Source organism: Tursiops truncatus, chromosome 20, assembly GCF_011762595.2.
Source record: "Tursiops truncatus isolate mTurTru1 chromosome 20, mTurTru1.mat.Y, whole genome shotgun sequence".
Classification (NCBI taxonomy): Eukaryota; Metazoa; Chordata; class Mammalia; order Artiodactyla; family Delphinidae; genus Tursiops; species Tursiops truncatus.
In genome coordinates, this window is record NC_047053.1 from 11,491,383 (window position 1) to 11,516,171 (window position 24,789).

Here is a 24,789-nt window from a genome sequence, read left to right on the forward strand (position 1 = left end):
CCTCTATGGACATCCCCGTTTTGCAACCTCCCAGGACCCAAGAGGGCTCAAAAGAAGGCATCTCAGAGACACGTGCTCAGCAGCCCTCCCAGTTCTCTGACCTGCCTCCCCCTTCCAGCTCTGTGGACAGTGGTCGAGGCCCTTCCGGACCACGCTCCCTCGTCTCCCCCAAGCTCAGCGCGTTCCGCGTGGGCGGCCTCAGTTCCCGCTTCTGCAGAATGGGCGGGCAGCTAAGCCTCCGCGCCTCGGGGTCCTGCGGGGGCGGGGCGGAGGGCTCCGAGGGCGGCCGGAAGGGGTGTGAGTGCGGGGGCGGGCCCCAGGCCGCCCCGCCCCTGGGAGGGAGCCCTGGGCGCAGCATTCTGGCGCGGGCCGCGGCCGCTGCCGCCACTGCCGTCGGGGAAGGTCCCAGCGCGGTCCTGGCCTCGCGCGGCGCCCGTGGGGGCCCGAGCCCCCCGCGCCCCGCTCAGTAGCCCTGCAGAGAGGCGGCCCCGACTGTGCCGACGGCGCAGACTGCCGTGGGGGCGGCATGGAGGAGGCGGAGGCGCAGGCGCACCTGCTCCCGGCCGCCGACGTGCTGCGCCGCTTCTCGGTGACTGCCGAGGGCGGCCTGAGCCCGGAGCAGGTGACCGGCGCGCGGGAGCGCTACGGCCCTAACGGTGAGAGCGCAGGCCACGCGGGGGCAGCCGGGGCCGCGTGCGCCGCGGTCTCCGTATCGCCCCCGGCACCGCGGCTGCGGAGAGGTACACTCCCCTCCCAGCCATCGGCCCCCGCGGGCGGGCGGGCGGGCAGGAAGCGAGGGCTCAGGAAACCTCTGCAGATGCCCTTGGGGCTCCCGGCGGGGCTGCGCGGTACCTTCGCAGGGGAAGTGGGGGTGCGGGTTCCGGGTTCGGAGACCAGACGCCTGGCTCCCCTGCCCCGCTCTCCTCCCTCCGGGCCCAGGGACCCGTGCGGCCCTTCCGGGCTTCCCACCTCCACCCGCGTCCCAGTCCACTCCTGCAGGCCCTCGCCCACCCCCATCGGCGCTCAGCGCTGCATCCCCGCGCCGCCGCAGTCCGCCGGAATCGTGCAGGTGCACATACCGGGGTCGGCCGGCGAGGGACCAGCCGGGGACTCTGAGGCTCAGCCTCCTAGCTGACCCCGAGGGTCTCCCCGAGGGCTCAGTAAAACGCCCAGAAGGTGCAGCTTGTCAGCTGGCAGGCTTGGTGACCCCACCCCCAGGTCTTCCTCTTTCTGCAACCCCAGGCGGATGTGGCTGGCGGAGTCGGTGGGGGCTTTGAACTGCTGAGGCGGGAGACCCACCTCCTTGGGGGTGGCAGGTTCAAGGCCTCACTCAGGGAGTTGCCTGGGGAGGCCTTTCCTTCCTGGGTGACCTGGAGCCACGCCCGCCCATCTCTGGGCAAGGAGGGAGCCTTCATGCTGTTGCTGTTTGGGAGGGAAAGGTATCGTTCTTCCTCATGTTCAAAGGAGTGTGGGATTCTCCACCTGCCAAAAAGCACGGCAAGTGCCAGCTGTCCAGATATGACCCAGGGATGGTAGAAGGTGTAGAGGCCCCTCCCCAGGTCGCTTGCAGGCAGGATTTGCCACCCCTTTGGTCCACCCCAGGGCACGGGGCAGAGTGTTAGGGGTCCAGAGAGAAGTGTCGCCCCCATCCCCAGAGTGCAGCCTGGACCCACGCCCTTTCAGAACTTGGGGCCTCACCCTTTCAGGATTCCCCGCCAGCCAGAAGGAAGGTTCTCTGGCCTGTGTGTCTCACTGCTCAGGGCTGGCTTGAAAATTACGAAGAGCTGTCAGAAAGGGAGCTTTGGGTTTTGTATTGGTTTATGACAACCACCTCTTATATAAATATTATCTTTCTGGAGCAGAAATCCTTTTTCGAAAAAATTAGTTGCTATATTTAGTTGAGCTGTGGGCGGAACTAGGGAGATAAATATTATTTAATATCCCCTACTAGTGACTTGGCAGGGAGGGTGTCCTCGCTGCAGGAGCGCAGGGCATCAGGGCTGGTCCCCCAGCCCATGGGTGGGGCTGGGGGTCGGGGCAGCAGGTCTGGGGTTCCACCGCCTCCTCTGTGCTGCTGTGGCCTCCAGCTTAGGAGTCCTGATTCCCAAGGGAAGCTGGAGATCCAGCCCTTGGTTCTGCCTCCAGAATCACACAGATGTTGCCCTGCGTTACTCTAGCCAACACCCTTCTCCTTTCTGGCCCCCATGTCTTCATGAGGAGGGGAAGCTGGCTGGGAAGGAGGGAGCCTCTAGTTCCCCCCATGTTGTTTTCTCTAGGTGAGAGGATTTGGGGGTGCCCTGGCGGCTGAGCATCTGTGTGGGGTGATGAATAAGGATGTTGGTGCAGTGTGTAGGTACAGAGAGGTGGATGTGCATTTTGGGGAGGGTGGTAGGAAAAGTTAGGGGGCTATTCCTGGGCTCCTCTGGTTCCTCTGTGCTTCGATGGTAGTAAAAATGAAAGCTCATGTTCGCTGACTACCTATTGATACTACGTGCCAGGCATTGGTCTTATAGCACTTTTCATCTCTTGTCTCATTCCTTCCTCAAAACAACTCTATGAAAACAACTGTTGTCATCCCCATTTTACAGAGGAGGTAACTGAGGCACCAGGAGGTTAGACAGCTTACCCAAGGTCACACAGTAAGTGGTAGAGCTGGTACTGGGTGCCTGCCCCTCTCTGGGCCTCAGTTCCCCTGTCTGTTCAAGGGAGTCATCCGTTCTGCAGACTCTGGGACCCTGGTGTTGGGGCCTGTGCTAGGAGCTGGGGTCAGCTAGACAGGAGCTAGTACAGCCTTGCCCCCGGCCCCCGCGGAGACCCCAAGGGTTTTTTCCTCGGGAAGCATTCCAGAGCTCTGGAAGTCATCAGGTGAGGAGAAGGGAGCCGGCTTCCCCTTCCTGGCTCATGCTCCTGCAGCAGAGCCCCGGCCTGAGGAGGAGGCGTGGGTGTCCCGCGGTCTCTACCCACGCAGCCTCTGGGGTGAGGCTGACAGGGTTTTGAGCCCTAGCTCTGCCCTTTCATAGCTGTGCAATCCTGGATATACTGCTTTGCTTCTCGGTGCCTCTATGCTCATCATAAGTGAGGCTACGATAGGACCCATGCCAGACATTTGTGAGTGTTTGCGTACACCAAGCCATCCCTTCTTGTGGCAGAAGGAGCTGGGCCTGGCTCTGGGCCAGAAATAGGGTGGAGGGGGCGGGACCTGCAGGTGGAGGGAACACCCCAGGGACTAGTGTCCTCCCCCACCCCAGGAGTCTATGCACCTGCAAGGTCGTTAGGCTGGAAACCACAAGGAAGTCATTTGCTTAAGTCTTGAAGTTCACAATTTCTGCCAGCACAGGAAGAGGGGAAGCAGGGGCCGGGGATCCTCCCTCCCTGCTCCTCAGAGCTGGGGGAGGGGCCTCAGTCAGTGAGTGTACTGGGAGTCGCACCTCCCTCCCCCGCATCTGTCCCAACCCCAGCAAGTAGCCATGTCCTCTGAGGCCCCAACAGGGCAGAAAGTGGGAGGCTCCTGGCCTCTTGTGAGCCGCCTTTCTCTGCAGACCCCAGCAGTGCCCAGGACTCAGCTTTCTCGGAGGGGCCTTTCTACATCCCTTCAACTTATTTTTTTGAATAAAAATGTACACACAGTACCGCATTCAAAATGTACAAAAGGTATATAGTAAATTCTCCCCAGCCCTGTCCCCAGTCACCCATTCCCAGCCACCCCAGTGTCTCCTTCCCAGGATACCCTGTGCACACACACTTCTGGGTCTGTGATCGATGATCTTTTTTACATGAAAGGAAGTGGATTTTGAGGGCTGTTTTGCCCCTGATTTCCACGTGACCGAGTCACTCTTGCAGGTGGTTCCACGTGGAGCATCCTTGGGCTTCCTAGTGGCCACTCAGAGTTTCAGCATGTGGCTGTTCCAGCACTTCTTCACCCGAGCTTTTGATGGGCTCTGGGGTTGTTCAAAGCCTCTGTTATCACACACACGTTATTAGGGACATCCTTGTCCCCATGTCATTTCACACACTGTGACTATCTCCAAAGGATAAATTACTAGAGGGGGAATTGCTGGGTCAAAGGGTGTGTGTATTTTAAATTTTGACCGCTGTTGCTAAATTGTTCTCCATAAAGTTGCACCAGTTGACCTGCCCATTTCCCTACCACCTCACCAGCACAGTGTGTTATTGGACGCCAATCTCATAGAAGAGTGGCCTCTCATAGTCTTACTTTGCATTTCTCTGTTTGCCAGTCATGTTGGGCATTTTTTCATATATGCAGGAGCCATCTGATCTCCTCATGTCCGTGGATGGGCTGCCTATCACCCCTGCTGGACGTGAGCCTAGGCAGGAGGCAGGACTGGGTTGGGGGTGTCCCCCCAAATGGGCGGGGCAACACCTAAGCCACCCCCACCCCAGAGCCCACTGATGTGGGAGTCAGGCGAGGTCCCAGGAAGTCTCTGCGGGGGAGGGGCAGTGTCTCTGTTTAGGGGAGCTGGGGGAGGGGCTGTGACAGGGGCTGGAGCCTGCCTTCCTGGGCCTCAGCCTGCCCATCTGTACAGTGGGTACCAGAGCTCCAGGGGTGCCAGGTGGGAGGGATAGTCTGGATTTAGATTCCTGCCGGTGGGGTCTCTGCTGTGACCTTATCTCCTGCCCTCAGCCCAGGTACCCGCTTCCTTGGCCCCAGTGTTGTCAGTAGGGCAGAGACAGGCCCCTGAGATCCCCCAAGGGCCTTGCAGATGTGAACTGACTCGGATCTGAGGCGGGTATTTCAGGCTTCACCCCCATTCTCACACCCTTGTTGGGCAGCCTTAGTACCCCCTCTCAGGAACAGCACCAGCCCCGCCCCTGCAGAACCCCAAGCCCTTGCACCAGGAGCTCCCTGAGGCGGGGCTGGGTCTGCGCACAGCTCCGAGGACGCCCAGCAAACACTTCGCCTCTGGGCCTGGTCAGCCAGTAAGGCTGCACCAGGGCAGAGGTTATCCACTCCAGGTGGGGCCTGGAGACCGTGGCAGGCCAGGTGGGCGGGGTGGCGTCTGCCAACCAAGGTCTCTCCCTGACTTTGTGAGTGAGGATTTAATTGCTCTGTAAGTTTGCCTTTGAGGAAGACCTTGGTGAGCACTCGCCTCTCCCAACTGGAACCAACACTTAGAAGCTGAAATACCAGTTTCCATTGTTGTGAGAAGGAAGGAGTCAAGGGGGGATTAGGGGAGCAGGCGGTGTGTGGAGCCTGGGGGCAGCCCTGGCCCCGCACCCCCCTTCTCCTGGGCTCTGGGCTGTGAGCCCCGGGTCCAGGGCTGAACCATGGGGCAACCGAATAAACAATTCAGTGAGGCTCTGTGTGGACCCAGGGATGACTCAGCCCCTGCCTGCCCTGGGGGTGCTCCGGGGCGGGAAGCAGAAGGCAACATTGATGACCCTTGAGAGCAAAGCTTTTCTGGGAAGACTTCCTGGAGATTCAGATGAGGAAATGGGGAGGTACCCTGCACAGAAAAAATGGCGAAACAAAATCTTGGAGGGGGGAAAGCTTTAGCAAAACCAGGGGACGTGGTAGCAATCCTGAGGCATCTCACTTGGCTGACAGAGGGAGGGACGGATGTCTAAGCTATGAGAGTGATTCTGGAAGGGTGGGTTGGGGCAAATCCAGGAAGACCTTGAAGGCCCTGTTAAGGTTGGTCTTTATCCTGTAGGTCCAGGAGAGTCACTGAAGGTCTGTGAGCGGGGCAGGGTCATTCATTCATTCACAGAGTTTTATTGAGCACCTACTGTGTGCCAGGCGCTGTCCCAGGTGCTAGGGACACTGGAGCTTCCATCCTCTTAACCGTTGTTATGGCTGATGTTTACTGAGCATTCACCATATGCTATGCATTAGTCTAAGTTCTTCATACATATTACATCATTTCATCTTCACAGCAACCTTATGAGGTAGTTACTATTATTATCCCCATTTTCCAGATGCAGAAACTGAAGCACAGCCAGGGTTAGAGTGACTTGCCTGTGGCCACAGAACTACCAAGACATAGGATTTGAACCCCAGCCCTCTGGACCAGGCTGTCTGCTCTAAGCTGCAGAGTTTCTCTGATCACATCCCAGGCCCTTCCAGGCCAGCTCCACATCGGGCATCTGTGGACATGGGCTGGTTCAGTCTGGCAACGGTGACCCAGAGCAGGGTTCGGCCAGGAGAAGCCACCATGTGAGAGGTCCAGACAAGAATAGTGGGGGCTCATATGCCCCCAGGCTGGCCCAGCTGGGGTCTGGGAGGGGCAGCACCTCCTGTTACTGACTTGGCCCGTGCAGCCTGGCAGATGGCACCAAGAGGTGGGCAGGGCCAGGGCATTCTCCTCACTTAACAAATGGGGCATCTGGTGCTGCTGAGGGCCCAATGCCATCATTTCAAGGGGAACTGGCTCAGCCCCACCAAATGCAACCTGGAGGTGGCAAGGGGGAACCAGCATCTTCCAGGGATGCCTAGGAAGGGGAGGAGGTGCTCTCCTAGCCCCTGGATCCCCCACCGTGGCCCTGGAACTAATTCATGTGAGGGGAGAACTGGGTTGTTCAGAGTCTTGGCAGGATTGCAGTTTGAAGCAGATCAGGCCTGAGCAGATACGGTCTAGTAACCCCCAAAACACCACCTGTTTTGTGAGGAAGAGCCTTTGGGCCGGGATGATTGGGCTGATGGCTCTAGGGTCACAATAGAAGGATGAACCGATTGATGGGATGAGGGCATCCAGCCCAACAATCAGGACATGGGATATTACGTTCTTTCAGGTGACCTTGGCTGTGGGGAGACAGGGGGACCACTGAGGTGGGAAGGCAGGACAGCCTAGGCATGAGTGCGGGAGGTCCAGAGTAGGGATTTGAGCTCAAGACGCTTCCCTGCCACTTCCCAGCTGTGTGACCATGAACTAGTCACTCAACCTCTCTGTACTTCTACTCTGTAAAATGGGAATGATAATTGTATCCTCCTTCCCAGGTTATTTGAGAATCACAAGAGAGTAATGCACATGAGGAAGTGATTATTCTGTCTGTGGAGCACCTTCTCACGTGCTGGGCACACAATGCCCTCCCGTTTATCTCCGGAGATGAAGTAGGTAAAGCACCTGGCACACTGCTCGGTATATAGTAGGTGCTCAATAAATGTGACTTATTAATATTAATGATACTAATGCTGATCCTCACAGCAGCCCTTCTGGGTGGGGGTGGGTACTCCGTCTTCCAAATGAGGCTCAGGGCCCCACGGGGAGCCAGCTACTCAGACATGACTGGAAGCATGTGCATTACATGAGCAGGGATGGCCCTCATTCAGGGATGGGCAGGGCATCTGTGGTGACCTCATGGCTGGCTGAGCCTCCCCCAGGGGCAGCGGATGGGGGTGAAAGGGGAGCCTTGCGGTAGAGGCTAGGTCTGGGGAGAAGGGGGCATCGGTCAGGATCGGCTAGGTTATGTTGCAGTAACAACCCTCAGATCTCAGTGGCTTGAAACAATCCAGGTCATTTCTTGCTCACACTGTATATATGTACCTCAGTGCAGCCCATCTGGGGGCTCGGTGTCTCCCGACTCTGTGACTCAGGTTCACAAAGCAGATACCGTTGCACAGGTGCTGGTTGCTGTAGCAGAGGGTCAAAGAAGTCCAGACTGTGCTGTCCAATAGGGCAGCCACTAACCTTGTGTGGCTGATTGAGTTTAAATGAATAAAAATTAAGTATAATTTAAAATGTAGGGAATTCCCTGGTGGTCCAGTGGTTAGAACTCCGTGCTTCTGCTGCTGGGGGCCTGGGTTCAATCCCTGGTCAGAGAACTAAGATCCTGCAAACCTCAAGGTGTGGCAAAAATAAATAAAATGTGGCTACTTAGTCACACTAGCTACATTCCCAGTGCTCAGTTGCTACATGTGGCTGGTGGCTACCATATCAGACAGTGTGGCTATAGGACTCTTCCATCATCACAGAAATTTTCCATCGGACGGCGCCCTTCTCCAGCAGTTCAACATTCCAGCCCGAATATACATCCTTCTTTTTGCCACTCACACAGGAAGCTGGGACGTGCAGTCCTACTGTGTGCCCACAAGGTGGGGAGAATGAGAAGTATTTGGGGAACAGCATGATGACCACCACCAAGAGTGGACCCTGGATCGAGCTGTGGGTCAGCAGAAGGGGAGATCCAGGTGGAAGGGGAGAGAAAGGAGAACTGGTGAGACCTGCAGGCAGAGGGCAGCTTGCAGGGGAACTAGAGCTGGTATGTGTGTCCAATAACATGATTCCCAACCCCGGGCCTCACTCTTACCCAGAAAAAAAGCCCTGAGGAATATGGTGGTCAAGGGGCTACATGCCAAATAGAGGGAGGGGTCAGGGAGACAGCAGGAGGGATTCAGGTGAGACTTAACGGATACACTCTCCCTTAGGTCAGGAACCCTGAAGACACCTGCAGAGGTGAGGGGTTGAGGAATCTCCTGGGTCGAGCATGGCAGAAGCAGACTGATGTGTGCCATGAGGCTGGGGCATGGCCGAGATGACCTCTAAAGGGCGCTGCTCCATTGGAGAATCGGCCCAGAAACCAGGCCTGGGCCTCCCCCGCCTTTCCTGTTCGCCTCAGCTAAATAGATCAGAAGGAAAAAGTCTGTTTGATTTTAATCTCAACGCAGGACACTGGAGATTACATTTTCCACGGAAAATGTCAGCCATTGCCTAAAATAGGACTTTGGAGAAAATGCTAGAAAGTGTATTTTTAGGTTACATGTTTTCCTCCTGGATTCCTGCAGCCCAGTGGGCTGCTTATTACTCCCCATGGTTCAGCTGCCAGGTGCAGACCCCAGACCTTTGAAGCAGATGGTCAGGGGAGAGGTGCCCATGGGAAGAAATGCTGGCAGGTGCCCGAGCCGAAAGCAGGTGGACAGAGGCAAGGACCCATGTCAGGGAGGAGGAGAGAGGGAGAGCCAGCCTGGGGTGGGGCTCGGATTCTGCATGCTAACAAGCTCCCAAGCGACCCGGGGTGGGGCTGGGGGTGTAGACAAGAGGAGGCAAGACTCAGTTAGGCTTGATCTGGGAGGGGCCTCAGACAGCTGTGGGCAGGTCCCGAGCTTGGCAGGAGGAGGGAGAAGCCCGTCCAGGGCCCCTTTCCACAGACCCACAGATACCCTTGCTGGCTGTGTGACCTTGTTCAAGCCACGAATCCACGCTGGACCTCACTCTTGCACCTGCAAAACGGGGTCGGAATTCCCACCTGCCTCCCCTTTAGGCTGTTGGGAAGATTCCAAGACTTCAGGTACTGGGGCAGCCAGCTCCACCTGTAACATAGGTGCTTCGGGAAACAGGAGATAAAAGTGGAGCCCGTAAAGTGACAGCAGGTCCTGGTGGTGTTTGGAAACATGGTTCTTCAAAATGTTCTGTGGTCTGGCCTGGGCATGCTGGCTGGGTCCTCACTGAGCTTGCCTGGAGTGGAGGGCCTGGGAGGGGACAAGCTGAGACTCAGCCTCTAGGAACTGAACTGCGGTGGGTTTCTCAGTGTCCGGGATGCTGGCTGCTGGGGTCGTGCTCAGGGGGAGCCTGGGATGGGGTGAGGCTCAGAGGGACAGCAGTGCTGTGGGCCTTGCCCCTGTGGTCCTGGAGAAGCAGGTGTGTCAGAGGTGGCCTGAGCCGATGTTCTCAATTTGAGGGAAGGGCTACCCTGCCATGGGTGGGGGACATTGAACGGGACCAGGTGGGCATCTGAGAAAGAGCAGAGTGCAGGGAGCTGTGAGAACTACCAACTCCCTATGTGACCTCAGGGGTCCCGTCTCTTCTCCAGGCCTCAGTTACCCCTCTGTGCAATGGGGGAGTGTCTATGAGGTCGCTCCTGGCTCCCGTCTTGTCCCAGGGTGAGCCAGGCCACACCAGACCTTCCTCAACCAGAGTGAGGTGAGGGTTGGGGGTGGAAGCATCTGGGCTCAAACCATCCGTTCTGTGATCTCAGAGAACTGGGGTGATGTGTCCTGCCCATCGTGGAGGTCCCGGTGGGCACATGGGCAGGGGCTGCTCAGACTCCAGTCTATAACCCAGTCATTTCTTGTCTCCCCATGGCTCCTGTGGCTGCCTGGATCCTGCAGAGCTCCCGACCGAGGAAGGTGAGCCTTGGGCCAGGGCGGCCTATGAGGCCACCAGACACCATCGTGGGCCGTTCACTGTCAGGCTGTGTCCTCCCCCCACCCCCGGCTGGGTGGGGCCTTGCTGAGCAACACCCCACCCCCACCCCACCCCACCCCACCCCACTGCATTGCCCATCTGTGCTTCTCAGGGCCTCTGGGCTCTCCCTTTTCAAATGGTAGGGAGGGAGTGGGCCAGGTGGTCCTGAGGCCGCCCCAGCTCTGCATGGAAGCAGGTCAGTCGGTCAGGGGCCCAGGCCTCATGCGGCACTCCTGTCCCCAGGGAAGTCCCTGTGGGAGCTGGTGCTGGAGCAGTTTGAGGACCTCCTGGTGCGCATCCTGCTGCTGGCGGCCCTGGTCTCCTTCGTAAGTAGGGCCCCCATTTCATGGCATCGGGCAACCCGGGAGGGAGACCAGGTCAGGGCAGTGCTCAGAGGCCCAGGCTCTGGGCCACAGGGCTGTCCTCTCAGCTGTGGGCATCCCTGGGCCCCTGCCTGCCCCCTGCCCTTGCCCACACCCTCGCAGCCCCGCACACTGGACTCGCGGCTCCCACCTGTCCCCTGGCTGGCAGAGTGAGCTCACAGAGGCACAGGTCTGACCCCGCCCCTCCTTGCCTTAGCGCAGGGTTTCTCAGCATCGGCCCTGCTGACGTCTTGGACCAGATGATTCTTGGTGGTGGGAGCTGTCCTGTGCACTGTAGAATTTTTAGCAGCGTCCCTGGCCCCTGCCCACCAGATGCCAGTAGCACTCCCCACTTGTAACAATCAAGCCTACAGATGTTGCCAAATGTCCCTGGGGGGCGAAATCCCCCCGGCTGTGAGCCCATTCTGTGACTTGCAGAGCTCCTCAGACAGACTTCGGGCCTTAACCTCCTGCAGCCTCCTCGTGGATGCTGCTCCTTGCGGCTGTCCCCCATCCGCCCTGCCCAGGCTCCTTCTGCACCTGCAGGGCCACGGGGCCAGAGTGGAGCGGTGGGGAAGGGGAACACCAGTGGCTGAGCAGCAGAGACCCAACGGTCATGCAGGGAATGGAGCCCCGGGGGTGCATGTGACTCCTGCCCCAGGCCCCTCCAGCCAGGAGGGGCCCAGCCAGCTGTGTCTGACCCCCCTGGCCACTCACTGTTCCTTGGAAACGGAGGACTCTTAAAAAAGTCTGTCCAGGCATGTGCCCAAAACAGCTGAGCCAAAAGGGTTCTGGTACCCTCTCCACGGAACAGATGGACACACTGAGGCCTGGAGAGGATGACAAGTGCCCACCTGGGCCAAGAGGTGGGAACGGACTTGAACCAGGTCTCGTGCCTCCAGGCCTGGGCTCTGGCTGGAATCATGGTCCTCTGGTCTGTGAACCATGAACTTGAGCCTGCAGCAGGATCACCTGGGCTGCTTAAAACACAGACTGCTGGGCCCCACCCCAGAGTTTCTGACTTGGGAGGTCTGGGATGGACACCAAGGATTTGCATTTCTAACAAGTTCCCAGGTGATGCTGCCGCCACTCCTGGTCTGGGCACACCACACCTGCTCCGAGAACCACCGCCAGGCAGGTGGCGATGCCTCCTACTGGCCATCACACAACGGCCCCACGTCCCTGAAAGTGGGTGGGGTGGGACGTGGGCTCTGGTGGTCACTACCTGCAGGGGCTGGACTTCGTAAGCCAAGGCCTTCTGAGAGCAGACCTCTCTAGGTCTGGTGCTCCTCAGGGGTATTTCCCCCAAAACGGGAGCAGACAGAGACCCTGCATACAAAGGAAATGGCAAGCAGACCCTGGCCCACGGCTTAGCCTAAACTCACCAGCTTTGATCCCGGCAGGTCCTGGCCTGGTTCGAGGAAGGTGAGGAGACCACAACTGCCTTCGTGGAGCCCCTGGTCATCATGCTGATCCTTGTGGCCAATGCGATCGTGGGCGTGTGGCAGGTGGGAGGCTCGGTGGTGGGACTGGGCCCTGGGGTCTCCCAGCTGCTAGGTGTGACCTCCATTTGGTCCGGAAATCCTGCAGGTCCTTCTGCTTCCAGATCCATCCCAAGCCCTAAGGGTGTCACTCCAAGGGGGTGGCCTGCTGGGGCCAGCAGAGACAGACAGCCTTCCTGCCTCTGCAGGAACGCAATGCTGAGAGTGCCATTGAGGCCCTGAAGGAGTATGAGCCTGAGATGGGCAAGGTGATCCGCTCGGACCGCAAGGGCGTGCAGCGGATCCGCGCCCGGGACATCGTCCCCGGAGACATCGTGGAAGTGGCAGGTGCGTTGGGGGCCTCCTCCTTTCATTATGTGACGCAGATGAGCCCATCCTTCTCTTTCTGACTGTATATGCAGAGGGGGTAGCTATTGGAGTCTTCTAAAGCTCTTTGGCCAAAACCGCATCGGACAGATAAGGGGACTGTAGGCCAGGGGACAGCTCAGGCCTCTGCCTCCCAGCCCCAGCCTTGGTTTCTGGGAGCCCTCCTGGCTTTCCCAGGAGGTGGCATCCAAAGCCACCCTCAGCCAAGCTGTTCTCCCTCCACAGTGGGAGACAAAGTGCCCGCCGACCTCCGTCTCATCGAGATCAAGTCCACCGCGCTGAGAGTGGACCAGTCCATCCTGACTGGTGAGGCCTGGAGGCTGGAGCCAGGGGCGGCTAGGCCAGGGGACAGAGGCGCCTTCACGTGGGGCTTCTCATTTCTGATTCCGCATCCAGGTGAATCTGTGTCTGTGACCAAGCACACGGATGCCATCCCAGACCCCAGAGCTGTGAACCAGGACAAGAAGAACATGCTGTTTTCTGTAAGTGCTTGGGATGCCTGGGGCCTTTGCCTGGACGGTGATGGTAAAGATAATAACATTTAGATTAATCAGCTGAAGCCCTGTGGGAAAGAACCTCATCTGTTATTAAGAATATGTACAAACTTATAGTAATAATAATAGCTGTGTTTACCTAAGGCTGTGTGCTTGGCCCTGTTCTAAGCCCTTTACCTGTATTAATTTATTTAATCCTCACAGCGCCTTTGAAATAAGTACTCTTGTCTGCATTTTCCAGCAAGGAAGCAGGCACAGAGAGGTTAAGTAAGTTGCCCAAAGTCACACAGCCAGCGAGTGACAGAGCTGGGATGTGGACTCAGACTCCTGATTCCAGAGCTTTTCCTCCTACCTGCTAGGCTTATCCTGCCTTAAACTGGAGAGAGGCAGAGCCTCTCTTGCCTCAACAGAATCCTCTAGAGGGAGAAGCATTGCCGAAATGGTGAAGGATATCAAGAACAGTCCATTTCTCAGATAGGAAAACTGATCCCCAAGGCAAGATTCCAAGCCGCCCAGCTCTTCTCAGGGAGAGTGATGGGTTCTTCTCTGGTGGGAGGGATCAGCCCCTGTGGCCTTAGAGGGACTTAACCAGTGATGCTCACAGGCTGCCCACGGAGGCCACAAGGAGGGGTCAGGCCAATTGGCAGTGGCCCTGGGCACTAAGTTATTAAAGTCTCCCCAGAAGTGAACAGAAATGGAGAAAGTGACATACACCCACAGCTCTTCTTGAGGAGAGCACCCTGCCTAGGTGCCTGGAAGCTTTGGACAAGCTGCCTTGGGTGGGGAGGGGACGCCAAGGGGCGTGTTCAGGCATTAGAAGCCGTCCCTAGAAGCTTTCTAAGGAGGGTGCCCTGGCAAACTGCAGATCATTTCCTTAGCGGAGGGGCCTGTAAGGGGGGGCAGGAGCTGCATGGCTCAGGGCAGAAGGGACGCTGAGGCTACCAGAACCCACCTTCTCTCCAGCCTCAGCATAGTGCACCTGTCTGAAGGGGACCGAGTTATGAGCCTCCTCAGAGCAGCTGTGTCTCGGGCCTCTGTTGGACCGTTTTACAGCAGAGGACACAGAGGCTCAAGGCTGGCCGGCACTTGCACCGGGGCTTGGGGATCTTACTGGGGCCTTGGGAATGGATGGACTTCAGCTCACATTTTCTGGATTCTTCAGTAAATATTTATCGACTGTTTACCTGAGGTCACGGTTAGCCACACTCCTGTGTGGCTGTATTGGTCGTTTATGAGCTGAATTTTGATGGGTTGGTGATGTGCTGTGCTGGTTGATCATACTGTCAGTATCAGCTGGTGCTTCCTCTGTGCCAGGCCCCCCACACTAGGCACTGGGGATGTGGCACTGAACCAAGTCCCTGCTTTCATAGAGCTGACACTATCATGGCGATGACAATGACTCAAGACTACATAGTGGCATCCCTCAGCACTAAGTATGGAGAAAAAGAAAGCCAAGGAGGGGAATAAGAGCCCTAGCCCCAGCCTGAAGGGATCAGGGGTTCTGGGCCCCGGTTGGGGTGCTAACCAGCCCTTTCCTTATCCCTCCCTCGGCCAGGGCACCAACATCGCATCGGGCAAGGCGATGGGTGTGGCAGTGGCCACGGGCTTGCACACGGAGCTGGGTAAGATCCGGAGTCAGATGGCGGCCATGGCACCAGAGCGGACGCCCCTGCAGCAGAAGCTGGATGAGTTTGGGCAGCAGCTGTCCCGCGCCGTCTCCGTGGTCTGCGTGGCCGTGTGGGTCATTAACATTGGTCACTTCGCTGATCCGGCCCACGGCGGCTCTTGGCTCCGAGGTGCTGTCTACTACTTCAAGATTGCCGTGGCCCTGGCAGTGGCCGCCATCCCTGAGGGCCTCCCGGCTGTCATCACTACATGCTTGGCACTGGGCACACGGCGTATGGCCCGCAAGAACGCCATCGTGCGGAGTCTGCCCTCCGTGGAGACCCTGGGCTGCACCTCGGTCATCTGCTCTGATAAGACGGGCACACTCACCACCAATCAGATGTCGGTCTGCCGGGTGAGTGGCTGCAGCCAGGTTGGGTATTGCTGTGTGATGTTTGGCAGGCTAGGCTCCCTCTCTGGGCCACTCCCTGACTCCTTTTTGGCCAGAGGTGGAGGAGAGAACCTGTGTGCTGCCCCATGGTGGGGAGCAGATCCAGGTTCTCATGGGGCAGAGCAGCAAAGCCTGGCTGGACATGCATCGTTAGGACCCATGGGTCACTCTGTAGGGTCCTGGCAGGCAACTGCCCATCTGTGAACCTCAGTTTCCCCATCTGAAGTTTGGGTGTGCAAGCCCTGCCAGGTAACCATAAAGGACACAGGGGAGGGTCAAGTACAGCCTGGGCATCTGATCCAAGCTGGGCCTAGACCCAGGTTCGTTTTTTTCTTCTTTTTCTTTTTTTTTTTTTAGAAATTTATTTATTTATTTATTTTTGGCTGTGTTGGGTCTTCGTTGCTGCACGCGGGCTGTCTCTAGTTGTGGCGAGCGGGGGCTACTCTTCGCTGTGGTGCATGGGCTTCTCATTGCTGTGGCTTCTGTTGTTGCAGAGCATGGGCTCTAGGCGCGTGGGCTCAGTAGTTGTGGCACGAGGGCTCAGTAATTGTGGGTTGCAGGCTCTAGAGCACAGGCTCAGTAGTTGTGGCACACAGGCTTAGTTGCTCTGCGGCATGTGGGATCTTCTGGACCAGGGACTGGACCCAGGTTCTATCCTTCACCACCGTGACTCTCTGTGGTCAACGCCTATCACCAGATGCGCCAGCTCCAGTGACCTGGGAAGGGCCCAGGCAGGAATTATTCATTTCCTGGCACTTGATCCCAGATCCTGGGCTGCTGCCCACATGCATCAGGGAGTCTGGCTGAGACTCCAGCAGGCCTCTGGGGTAGAGGAGTGGGTGGCATGACGGTGAAGCTTTTGGATTTCCCGCTCCCTAGGTCCCCCAATCACTCCTCTCCCACCCCTGCTCCCATAATCTGCCCACTGGGCCTGGGAAACCCAGGCTCTATATCTGAGACCTTAGTCCCCCACAGAAGCCCATCAGCGGCTGCCATGGGGTTGGCGGCACCAGCACGCTTTACTGCCCTGCAGCCCCTGACCTGCTAGAATCCCTAGTAGGACTTCATTTGAATAGTCCTACTAGGGGTTCTGAAATAAAGATTTGAAAAACACAGTATAGGGAAGTCGTAGGGGCCTTACATACTGGATGATGGGTTAAGAAACTTGACTTCTCAGGGGTCTGCTGGCTGGAGGGCTGTCCCCAGGCGCAGGGAGGAAAGTGCAATGGAAGGGATGTTTACTGAGCACCTGCTGGGTGCTGGGCTGGCCATTGGCTTGGGAATGTGCAGTGAGGCAGTTTCCAGGAAGCAAGCATTATCTCCCTGGCAGAGCTGGCTGACAGATGAGGACATGGGCTGCCCTGGGAGAGGTGAGCCCCCTGTGCCTCAGGGGCACAGGTAGGGGCTGGGCCCTGCGGGCAGGAGCTCACTCTCTGGGGACGGGGTCTGTGCCTCAGGATGCTATGTCGGTTTCCTCCCTTGGAGGTCAGGAACTCATTCCCTTGAAGGGCAAGGAGCGGCAGCTGCACTCTGATCCCACTTTCTCCACGTTACCAGTGGAGAAACTGAGGCTTAGGTGCTCCGCCAGGGGTCACATAGTGAGATGGGCAAGGACCCAGCCTTCCTGTCCCAGCTCAGAGCTCTGTCAAGCTGGCAGCTGCCCCAGAACGTTGAAGAATCTGCCATAAATCTCTCGTGGGTTTAGAGCAAAGGACAAGCCTGAACTGGACACACCTGGGCAGGGCAGAGAGGCCCGGCCTCAGCCTGGACGCAGTACTCTTACACTCCACCTCCAAGATCCTGGGGGAGGGAAGGCCGGTACCTCCTCTGGAGACCCACAGGACACCACCCTGGGGTCAGGCTTGAGTCAGACTGGCTGCCCAGGGAGGAGGGCCTGCCTGAGCACGCCCCTGCACTCCGCAGATGTTCGTGGTAGCCGAGGCCGAAGCGGGTACCTGCAGTTTGCACGAGTTCACCATCTCGGGCACCACGTATGCCCCGGAGGGCGAAGTGTGAGTGCTCGGCGAGGGGCTCCGGTGGGCGGGGTTTCCTGGTGGGCGGAGCTATGTAGGACAGCTCTGAGAGCTGTCATTGGTGAGGCCTCTTGGGGGCCAAGAGCTGGGCATTGCCCAGGGGCTGGGACAAGGGCACCGTACTGACAGCTCTGGCTCCACAGGCGGCTGGGGGGGTGGCCTGTGTGCTGCGGGCAGTTTGACGCGCTGGCGGAGCTGGCGACCATCTGCGCCCTGTGCAATGACTCAGCGCTGGACTACAACGAGGTGGGCCCCCGCTCCCCTTCGTGACCTCCCTAGTATCCAGGCGCTCAGAGCAGACCTTGCTCCCAGAGTATCAAAGCTCGCAGGATTGGAGGTCCTGCCCCGTTGGAGTGCCACACCCCAGGAGCACTGCCATCCTTTGTCCACTCCACACTGCCACCCCTCCTTCCTCAGACTGGCTCTGGAACCCTGCTCGGGGCTCTTGGGCTGTGGGGGACTGTAATGTAAAGGGCAGAAGGGCCAGGGGTGCCTGGGGGAAGAGGTTTGGGGGACAAGACTAAGAAGTGTTTAAGGCAGAAGGCACAGCCCAGAAACTGGCATTGAATGCTCTTCCCTGTGGCTGGAGCATGTGGGAGGCCGCTCCTGCCTGTTGGGGCGGGGGCGCTTGGCCAAGTCAGTCTGATGCCCAGATGAGGGCAGTAGACAGACAGCAAAGGGTTTGGAGCAGGAGAGTGATATGGTCAGATCTGCATTCACAGAAGATCACCCAGGCTTCTGTGTGGAGGACAGAACAGACTGGGCAAGACCGGAGCCGAGGAGCCCCTTGTGGGCATCCAGGCCGGAGCGGTGCCAGCTGAGTCCTGGCTGGCGCTTCAGGGGGAGGGGGGCAGGCATGGGTTGGAGAGAGAGTTTGGAGCCCAGATCCTGGGACTTGGTGACTGGTTAGGTGAAAGAGGGAGGAGGTCAGGGTAGCTTGTAGTTGCTGTCCTGGCTGGGACTGTCATGGGAGTGGCAAAATAGGGAGGGGGAGAGGTAGCCTGAGGGTCCCCAGGGAACAGAGTCCAACAGGTAGCAGCTGTACGTGTGGGCTTGGAGCTCAGGAGAGAGGTTGCAGTGGGCTGGGTGGGCACTGGCCATCATGAGCCCATGAAGGATGGGAGAGGCCAGGGGCATATGAGGCCTCAGGGAGACGGGGGTGGACGGAAGGAGCAGGGCCCAGACAGCAGGTTTAGTAAGAGGAATCTGGTGAAGGAAGCTGAGAAGTGTGAGCAGAGGGCGATTCAGAGGACAGGAAAGGTGCATGGCCATTGATGTCAGGGGAGGAGGGAAGGGAGGAGGGAGGGTCAGGTCAGCTGGGCTGGGAAGGGCCCACAGGCCTGGCGCAAAGGACGTTACAGGTGACTGGCAAAGGGAGCTCCAGGGGGCAGGGAGCGAGTGGGAGGTGAGGCTGGGGGCCGCCCTGCCCCTCACCCCCTGTACCTGGCCCCCGCTAGGCGAAGGGCGTGTATGAGAAGGTGGGAGAGGCTACGGAGACGGCCCTGACTTGCCTCGTAGAGAAGATGAATGTTTTTGACACGGACCTGGAGGCCCTGTCCCGGGTGGAGCGAGCTGGGGCCTGCAACGCGGTGAGCAGCTTGAGGGTTCGGCCACAGGCCGCGTGGCTGGGGCTTCCGGGGCCTCTGGAGAAGGGAGGGAAGGGAATGAAGTGGTGGGAGGCTTCTGGGAGGAGAAGCGCCCTCAGACCCCTAGTGAGACTGGTCTAGGGGGAAAAGAGAGGAAAAGCTGAGTGTGGGCAAGGACTCCGAGTCGGGAATTACACAGCGTGGTCAGGAAATGGCAACTTCGGGGCATTTCTGGGGCTGGAGAGGGGGAGAGAGGCCTTGGATGCCAGGGTCAGAAGAGGGTAGACAACATCGTGCAGGGAGCAAGAGGCTCTTCATGGGGCTGAGCAGCTGGCGAGGAAGGAGCCAGAGTTGCTGGCTGTGCCCCTCACGCCCTGACTCACCTGGGCCCTGCAGGTCATCAAGCAGCTGATGCGGAAGGAGTTCACCCTGGAGTTCTCCCGAGACCGGAAGTCCATGTCGGTGTACTGCACGCCCACCCACCCTGGCCTAGCGGCCCAGGGCAGCAAGATGTTTGTGAAGGTGGGCCTGCCTGACCAGCCTGGGGCCTCTGGAGAGCCAGAGCCTGCAGCGGTGGGAGACTGGGGGAGGTGTGAGGCCCTCTGTCAAAGCGACGACTCCATAACAAGGGTGGTCAGCCTGCCACAGGGAACTGGGAGTGGGATCCCCATGTGGGGCAGATACAGCCAGGGCCAGATGCTGAGGCCTGCCCCGCCCGGGGGTCCCAGCTCTGGGCTGAGAGGCACTGCCTGGCCACATGACCTTGCGGTCACCGTACCCCCGTGTGGGCCTCGGGCTCCCCATCGGAACAGCAGGTCAGGCTGGCAGGTCTTGGAACCCTCTTGCTTCTGATAGGGAGCGTTGAGGTGGTTGGTGTGCAACTCTGGTGCTTTGTGTTTTGGAAACCGAGACCCACGTTCCCATCCAGACCCCCGTTCACGTCTTCACGCGCAGTGGAGGGTTTTAACCTCTTTGGAAATGACAAGCTTCTGTACTGGGAGCTTGGGCTGCCGATAAAACCTAGCATTTGGAGTGCCCTTTGAGGAGGGGGAGGAGGCACTGATGCAGGATTCAGAGGTTCTTCCCAGGCCTCGGGCGAGATCTGGGTTGAGACCCCAAGGCCGCTGAGTAGCCCGGCACCCCCAAGACCACCTTCCCAGAGCCACACCGCACACACCCTCAGCCGGGCTCTGTTCCTGGTCCCGCTGCCGAGCACCCCACAGAACTGGGATCCCAGTAGCAGCAGGCTGGCAGGGAGGCAGGGCCTGCAGGAGGGCTGCCATTCCCACCCCATCCCCCAAAATGCTGCAGCAGGCCTTCTCAGCTGCAGGTTGGTGAGGGGAGGGTGCCTCTGCCTGGGCTTCACACGGTGTCACACCCTGTGTGAGCCCCCTTCCCTCTGGGCTTTCTCACAGTGGGGCCTAATTGGTTCCCTCTCCGAGCTTCCAAAGAATGGATTCTGGTCTGTGCCTTGCTGTGTGCCCCCTTGGGTGACCTTTCCCCGTATCTGGGCCTCAATTTCCTCTGTTAGGCAGGAGGGAGGGAAGGGGTCCTGACTGACGGACTTGTCTCCTCCCCTACCCCACGCGGCAGGGGGCACCTGAGAGTGTGATCGAGCGCTGCAGCTCAGTCCGCGTGGGGAGCCGCACGGTATCCCTGAACACCACCTCCAGGGAGCAGATTCTGGCCAAGATCCGGGACTGGAGCTCAGGCTCGGACACGCTGCGCTGCCTGGCACTGGCCACCCGGGATGCGCCCCCGAGGAAGGAGGACATGCAGCTAGACGACTGCAGCAAGTTTGTGCAGTACGAGGTGGGTGCTGGCCCCAGGGCTGGGAGCCATGTGTCCGCCTGCGGCGCTGGGCAGGTGGCAGGCTGAGGATGGGCCCAGGCCCCACTCGCATCTGCCCCCTCCCTGCAGACGGACCTGACTTTCGTGGGCTGCGTGGGCATGCTGGACCCTCCGAGGCCCGAGGTGGCTGCCTGCATCTCACGCTGCCACCAGGCGGGCATCCGTGTGGTCATGATCACGGGGGACAACAAAGGCACGGCTGTGGCCATCTGCCGCCGGCTTGGCATCCTCAAGGACACAGAGGACGTGGCGGGCAAGGCCTACACGGGCCGAGAATTCGATGACCTCAGCCCCGAGCAGCAGCGCCGCGCCTGCCGCACGGCCTGCTGCTTCGCTCGGGTGGAGCCTGCGCACAAGTCCCGCATCGTGGAGAACCTGCAGTCCTTCAATGAGATCACCGCCATGGTGAGGCCACGAGACGGGAGCCTGGGGAAGGTGGCGAGGGTGGGGGCGAAGCACTTGCCATAAGCCTTGGGAGGAGCAACCCGGGCAACCGCTGCTTCTGCTTCATTCTTATTTTTCCCAACATTTTATTACAAAAAATTTCAAACACGAAGAGAAGTCAAAATGATTTTTGTAGTGAATGCCTGTAAATATCCACTATCTAGATTCTATAAATAACATAGTTATATTGGCTTTATCACGTACCTATCCCTCTACCCATCCTTCATCCATCTTTTCTTAAATGTGTTTCAAAGTTGCAGACATCAGTACACTCTTCCCCCACACGCGCTAGGGAACGTTACCGTCAACCCGTGAAGTTCCCTTATGCTCCTTCCCATCTTTTTGCATCATAGATTAGTTTTGCCTCTCCTGGATTTTCATGTGAGTGGGATCATACAGCATGTGCTTTTTTGTGTCTGGCTTCTTTCCTTTGAGCTTTACCCATGTTGTTGCAGGTATCAGTTACACGATAGCTTTTTTACTGTTCCGTGGCATTCCATGGTGTGAATATACCGAGTCTCTTTTAAAGATTTATTTATTTATTTATGTATTTGCTTGTTTGTTTGGTTGCGCCAGGTCTTAGTTGTGGCAGGCGGGCTCCCTAGTTGCGGCTCACGGGCTCCTCCTTAGTTGCGGCTCCAGGGTTCCTTAGTTGTGGCATGCGAACTCTTAGTTGCGGCATGCATGTGGGATCCAGTTCCCTGACCAGGGATCGAACCCAGGCCCCCTGCATTGGGAGTGCAGAGTCTTATCCACTGCACCACCAGGGAATTCCCATCCACAGTCTCTTTATCCATTCACCTCTGGATGGACATTTGGTTTGGACCCAGTTTTTGTTCTGTCTCATTCTTGATTGTTGGCCTCTTCATCAACACTGAACTGATTCTCAATCTCAGCCTCAACCCTGACTTGGCCTCAGTTTATAATCTTGACTTCCAGCCTAACCCAGTCCTTTACCTTGACCTTAATCCTGACCTGTGGCTCAGCCTAGACCTGGATAAGGAGCTGAGCACCAACCTCGACTTGACTACAGCTGTAACCTTGTTCTTGACCTTATTTTGATCTTCACACTGTGTCCCTGACCTTGACCTTGACCATCTTAAACTGATTCTTTTTTTTTTTTTTTTTTTTTTTTTTTTTTGTGGTACGCGGGCCTCTCACTGCTGTGGCCCCTCCCGCCGCGGAGCACAGGCTCCGGACGCGCAGGCTCAGTGGCCATGGCTCACGGGCCCGGCCGCTCCGCGGCACGTGGGATCCTCCCGGACCGGGGCACGAACCCGCGTCCCCCGCATCGGCAGGCAGACCCCCAACCACTGCGCCACCAGGGAAGCCCTTAAACTGATTCTTTAGTCTGAGCTCAACCCTGATATGGGTTCCAGTCTTGACCTGGACCCTGATCTGATCCCTGACATTGATCCCCGCCGCAGTCCAATACTTCATGTTGACCTCAACTTTTATCTGGCCTTCAGTCTTGACCTCAACTCCAACTTCTACCATGACATCGTTCCTGATATGGACCATAGCCTTGACTTGACCTCTACCTTAATCTAATTTTTTTATATTGAAAGGAGTCCATTCTTGACCCTGCTCTTCACTTTGGCTCCAGCCTTCCCCTTGACTACAACACCTAACTGACCTTGACCTGGGTCATGACCTTCACCTCATTCCTGACTTGAGCTTACCTTTGTCCTTAATCTCAATTTCATCTTCTACCCCACATCCCACCTGAATTTCACCTCTGCTCTCGGCGTTGACTCACCCTCATCCCTGTCCCCACCTCACCATCCTCTCTGATCTTTGACTTGATCTCCTCAATTTTGTCCTTATCTGCACTCCTTGCCTTCCCCTTAGCCTCATCCCCAGATCAGTTTCTAGGCTCATGACCTCACCATTTGTTCTGTCCAGTTGTCTGCTTCTTCGGGGACATCCCCTAAACTTGGTGATAGGCTGAGTTGAGGGGAGTCAGGGAGGTAGAAGGGAAATTTCTCAGGCATGAACCTACCTAACCTGGCCCTCAGACTGGAGACGGGGTGAATGATGCCCCAGCCCTGAAGAAAGCGGAGATCGGCATTGCCATGGGCTCCGGCACAGCCGTGGCCAAGTCAGCGGCAGAGATGGTACTGTCAGATGACAACTTTGCCTCCATCGTGGCTGCAGTGGAGGAGGGCCGGGCCATCTACAGCAACATGAAGCAATTCATCCGCTATCTCATCTCCTCCAATGTTGGCGAGGTCGTCTGGTGAGGCCCTGTGTTCCCTCCTTCCAGCCCCCTGGACCAGCTCTGCATCCCTAAGACTGGGGAAATGCCTGTTCCTGGGATGGGGCTGCAGGGATGGAGGGACCCGTGCCCTGCCCTGGAAGGCTGGGGCCTTCCAGAGTCCCACCTCAGGGTGGGGAGGGATGGGGACACCTCATCATTCTCCAGAGGCCCTGATGCACCTCAGCCCCTAAGCTGGTGCCTGAAAAGTCCCCTGTCATCCCTCCAGCCGTGACCTTCTTCCCACTTTCAGAGTCCTGCAAGATGGGAGAACTTGCTTCACCTTTGGGCAGTAATGTGTTCGTGCATGTGTGTGTGTGTGTGTGTGTGCGCACATAGGGTGTATGCCTGAGTGAGGGGTGTGTGTACATGTGTGCATGTGCGTCCTTGTTCATCTTTTCGCATGAGGATTTGTGCTAGTGTGTAATTGTGTACACACTTAGGTTCACATGTGAGTGATGCCTGTGGAGAACGGTGCACACGTTTGCCTGGCTATGTAAGAATTCTGCATCTCTGCACGTCGGGGCAAGCATGTAGGTGTTTGCTTGTGTTTGTGGGATTGTGTAACCTGTGCTAGGTTGTAGTACACGTCTGTGAACAAATGTGTATATGTTTCAGGCATGCACTGTCCACATGTGTGTGCGTGTGTGTGTGTGTGTGTGTGCCCCCTAAAGAGAACTTGTGTCCTCAGGAGGAGAGGCCTAAAAGGCAGGTCTCTCCAGGCGCCAGAGCCGGGACTGGGGGGGCAGGGGTGGCCCAGTGTGAGGCGGGGCTGCTGTGGAGACAGTGTAGGAGCTCCTGGGCCTGGGGTAAGAGTAGGAGCTGTACCCTCCATTTGCTGGGGCTAGAGCCCATGACTCTGGTTCCAGCATCTTCGTCACAGCAATTCTGGGCCTGCCCGAAGCCCTGATCCCTGTGCAGCTGCTCTGGGTGAACCTGGTGACGGATGGCCTACCTGCCACGGCCCTGGGCTTCAACCCACCAGACCTGGATATTATGGAGAAGCGGCCCCGGAACCCTCGGGAGGCCCTCATCAGTGGCTGGCTCTTCTTCCGATATCTGGCTATTGGAGGTGAGTGGGGCCCCAGTCTTCAGTGCGGTTCCTGGAGCTTCCTAAGACCCTTGTATCAGTTACACTTGCAAACTACAGACCAGTATGACTCAGCCTGGCTTATGCCAAGAGAAACTGTGTGGGCTCATGTAACTGAAGAGATTAGATCATGCCTCAGGCATGGCTGGACCCAGCCCTCAGACAGTACCATTGGCATATTTTGGCTCTGCCTCAGCTCCATTCTCATGCAGGTGCTCCTTGGGGTGGCAGGATGGCTGCCATAGCTCCAGCCCTTGTACTTGCCCCATTACAACCTCAAATAAAGCAGGAGAAAGAGCGTTTTGTCCTCTTACTCCTGCAGTAGTGTGCAAACCACATGGCTCAGAAAGGGAGAGAGTGGTTCCAGCGAATTATTAGGAAGGGGAAACGGATACCAGAAAACCAGAGGTGTCCACTATAACCAGTTTTCTCCTGCCCTCCCCACAGTGTACGTTGGCCTGGCCACAGTGGCTGCTGCCACCTGGTGGTTCCTGTATGATGCCGAGGGACCTCAGGTCACCTTCTACCAGCTGGTGAGCAAGGGATGGCCAGGGAGCCTGTTGGGGGCATCTGGGAGGTAGAACTCACAGCCCAAGTTGTTGTTGGAGT

The 24,789-nt window shown here is 57.7% G+C and overlaps 1 protein-coding gene across 6 annotated transcripts in view; it reads left to right on the plus strand.

Annotated features, from left to right (window-relative positions):
* The first annotated feature begins 350 nt into the window (after positions 1 to 350).
* Positions 351 to 24,789, plus strand: part of ATP2A3 (ATPase sarcoplasmic/endoplasmic reticulum Ca2+ transporting 3) — a 38,698-nt gene continuing 14,259 nt past the window's right edge. For 2 of the 6 annotated variants that reach the window (XM_073797614.1, XM_033847361.2), the window contains exons 1-17: positions 352 to 740; positions 10,064 to 10,081; positions 10,383 to 10,465; positions 11,905 to 12,009; positions 12,192 to 12,330; positions 12,595 to 12,675; positions 12,766 to 12,851; positions 14,419 to 14,883; positions 16,843 to 16,931; positions 17,096 to 17,198; positions 18,410 to 18,541; positions 18,935 to 19,060; positions 20,132 to 20,350; positions 20,459 to 20,794; positions 22,852 to 23,072; positions 23,960 to 24,162; positions 24,628 to 24,713. In XM_073797614.1, the coding sequence (XP_073653715.1) occupies positions 527 to 740; positions 10,064 to 10,081; positions 10,383 to 10,465; positions 11,905 to 12,009; positions 12,192 to 12,330; positions 12,595 to 12,675; positions 12,766 to 12,851; positions 14,419 to 14,883; positions 16,843 to 16,931; positions 17,096 to 17,198; positions 18,410 to 18,541; positions 18,935 to 19,060; positions 20,132 to 20,350; positions 20,459 to 20,794; positions 22,852 to 23,072; positions 23,960 to 24,162; positions 24,628 to 24,713 (2,706 nt within the window). In that variant the 5' untranslated portion in view covers positions 352 to 526. Of the gene's footprint in view, positions 741 to 8,197; positions 8,218 to 10,063; positions 10,082 to 10,382; positions 10,466 to 11,904; positions 12,010 to 12,191; positions 12,331 to 12,594; positions 12,676 to 12,765; positions 12,852 to 14,418; positions 14,884 to 16,842; positions 16,932 to 17,095; positions 17,199 to 18,409; positions 18,542 to 18,934; positions 19,061 to 20,131; positions 20,351 to 20,458; positions 20,795 to 22,851; positions 23,073 to 23,959; positions 24,163 to 24,627; positions 24,714 to 24,789 lie in introns of those variants that run through there. The other 4 variants (XM_033847358.2, XM_033847359.2, XM_033847360.2 and 1 more) reach the window with 4 other exon arrangements.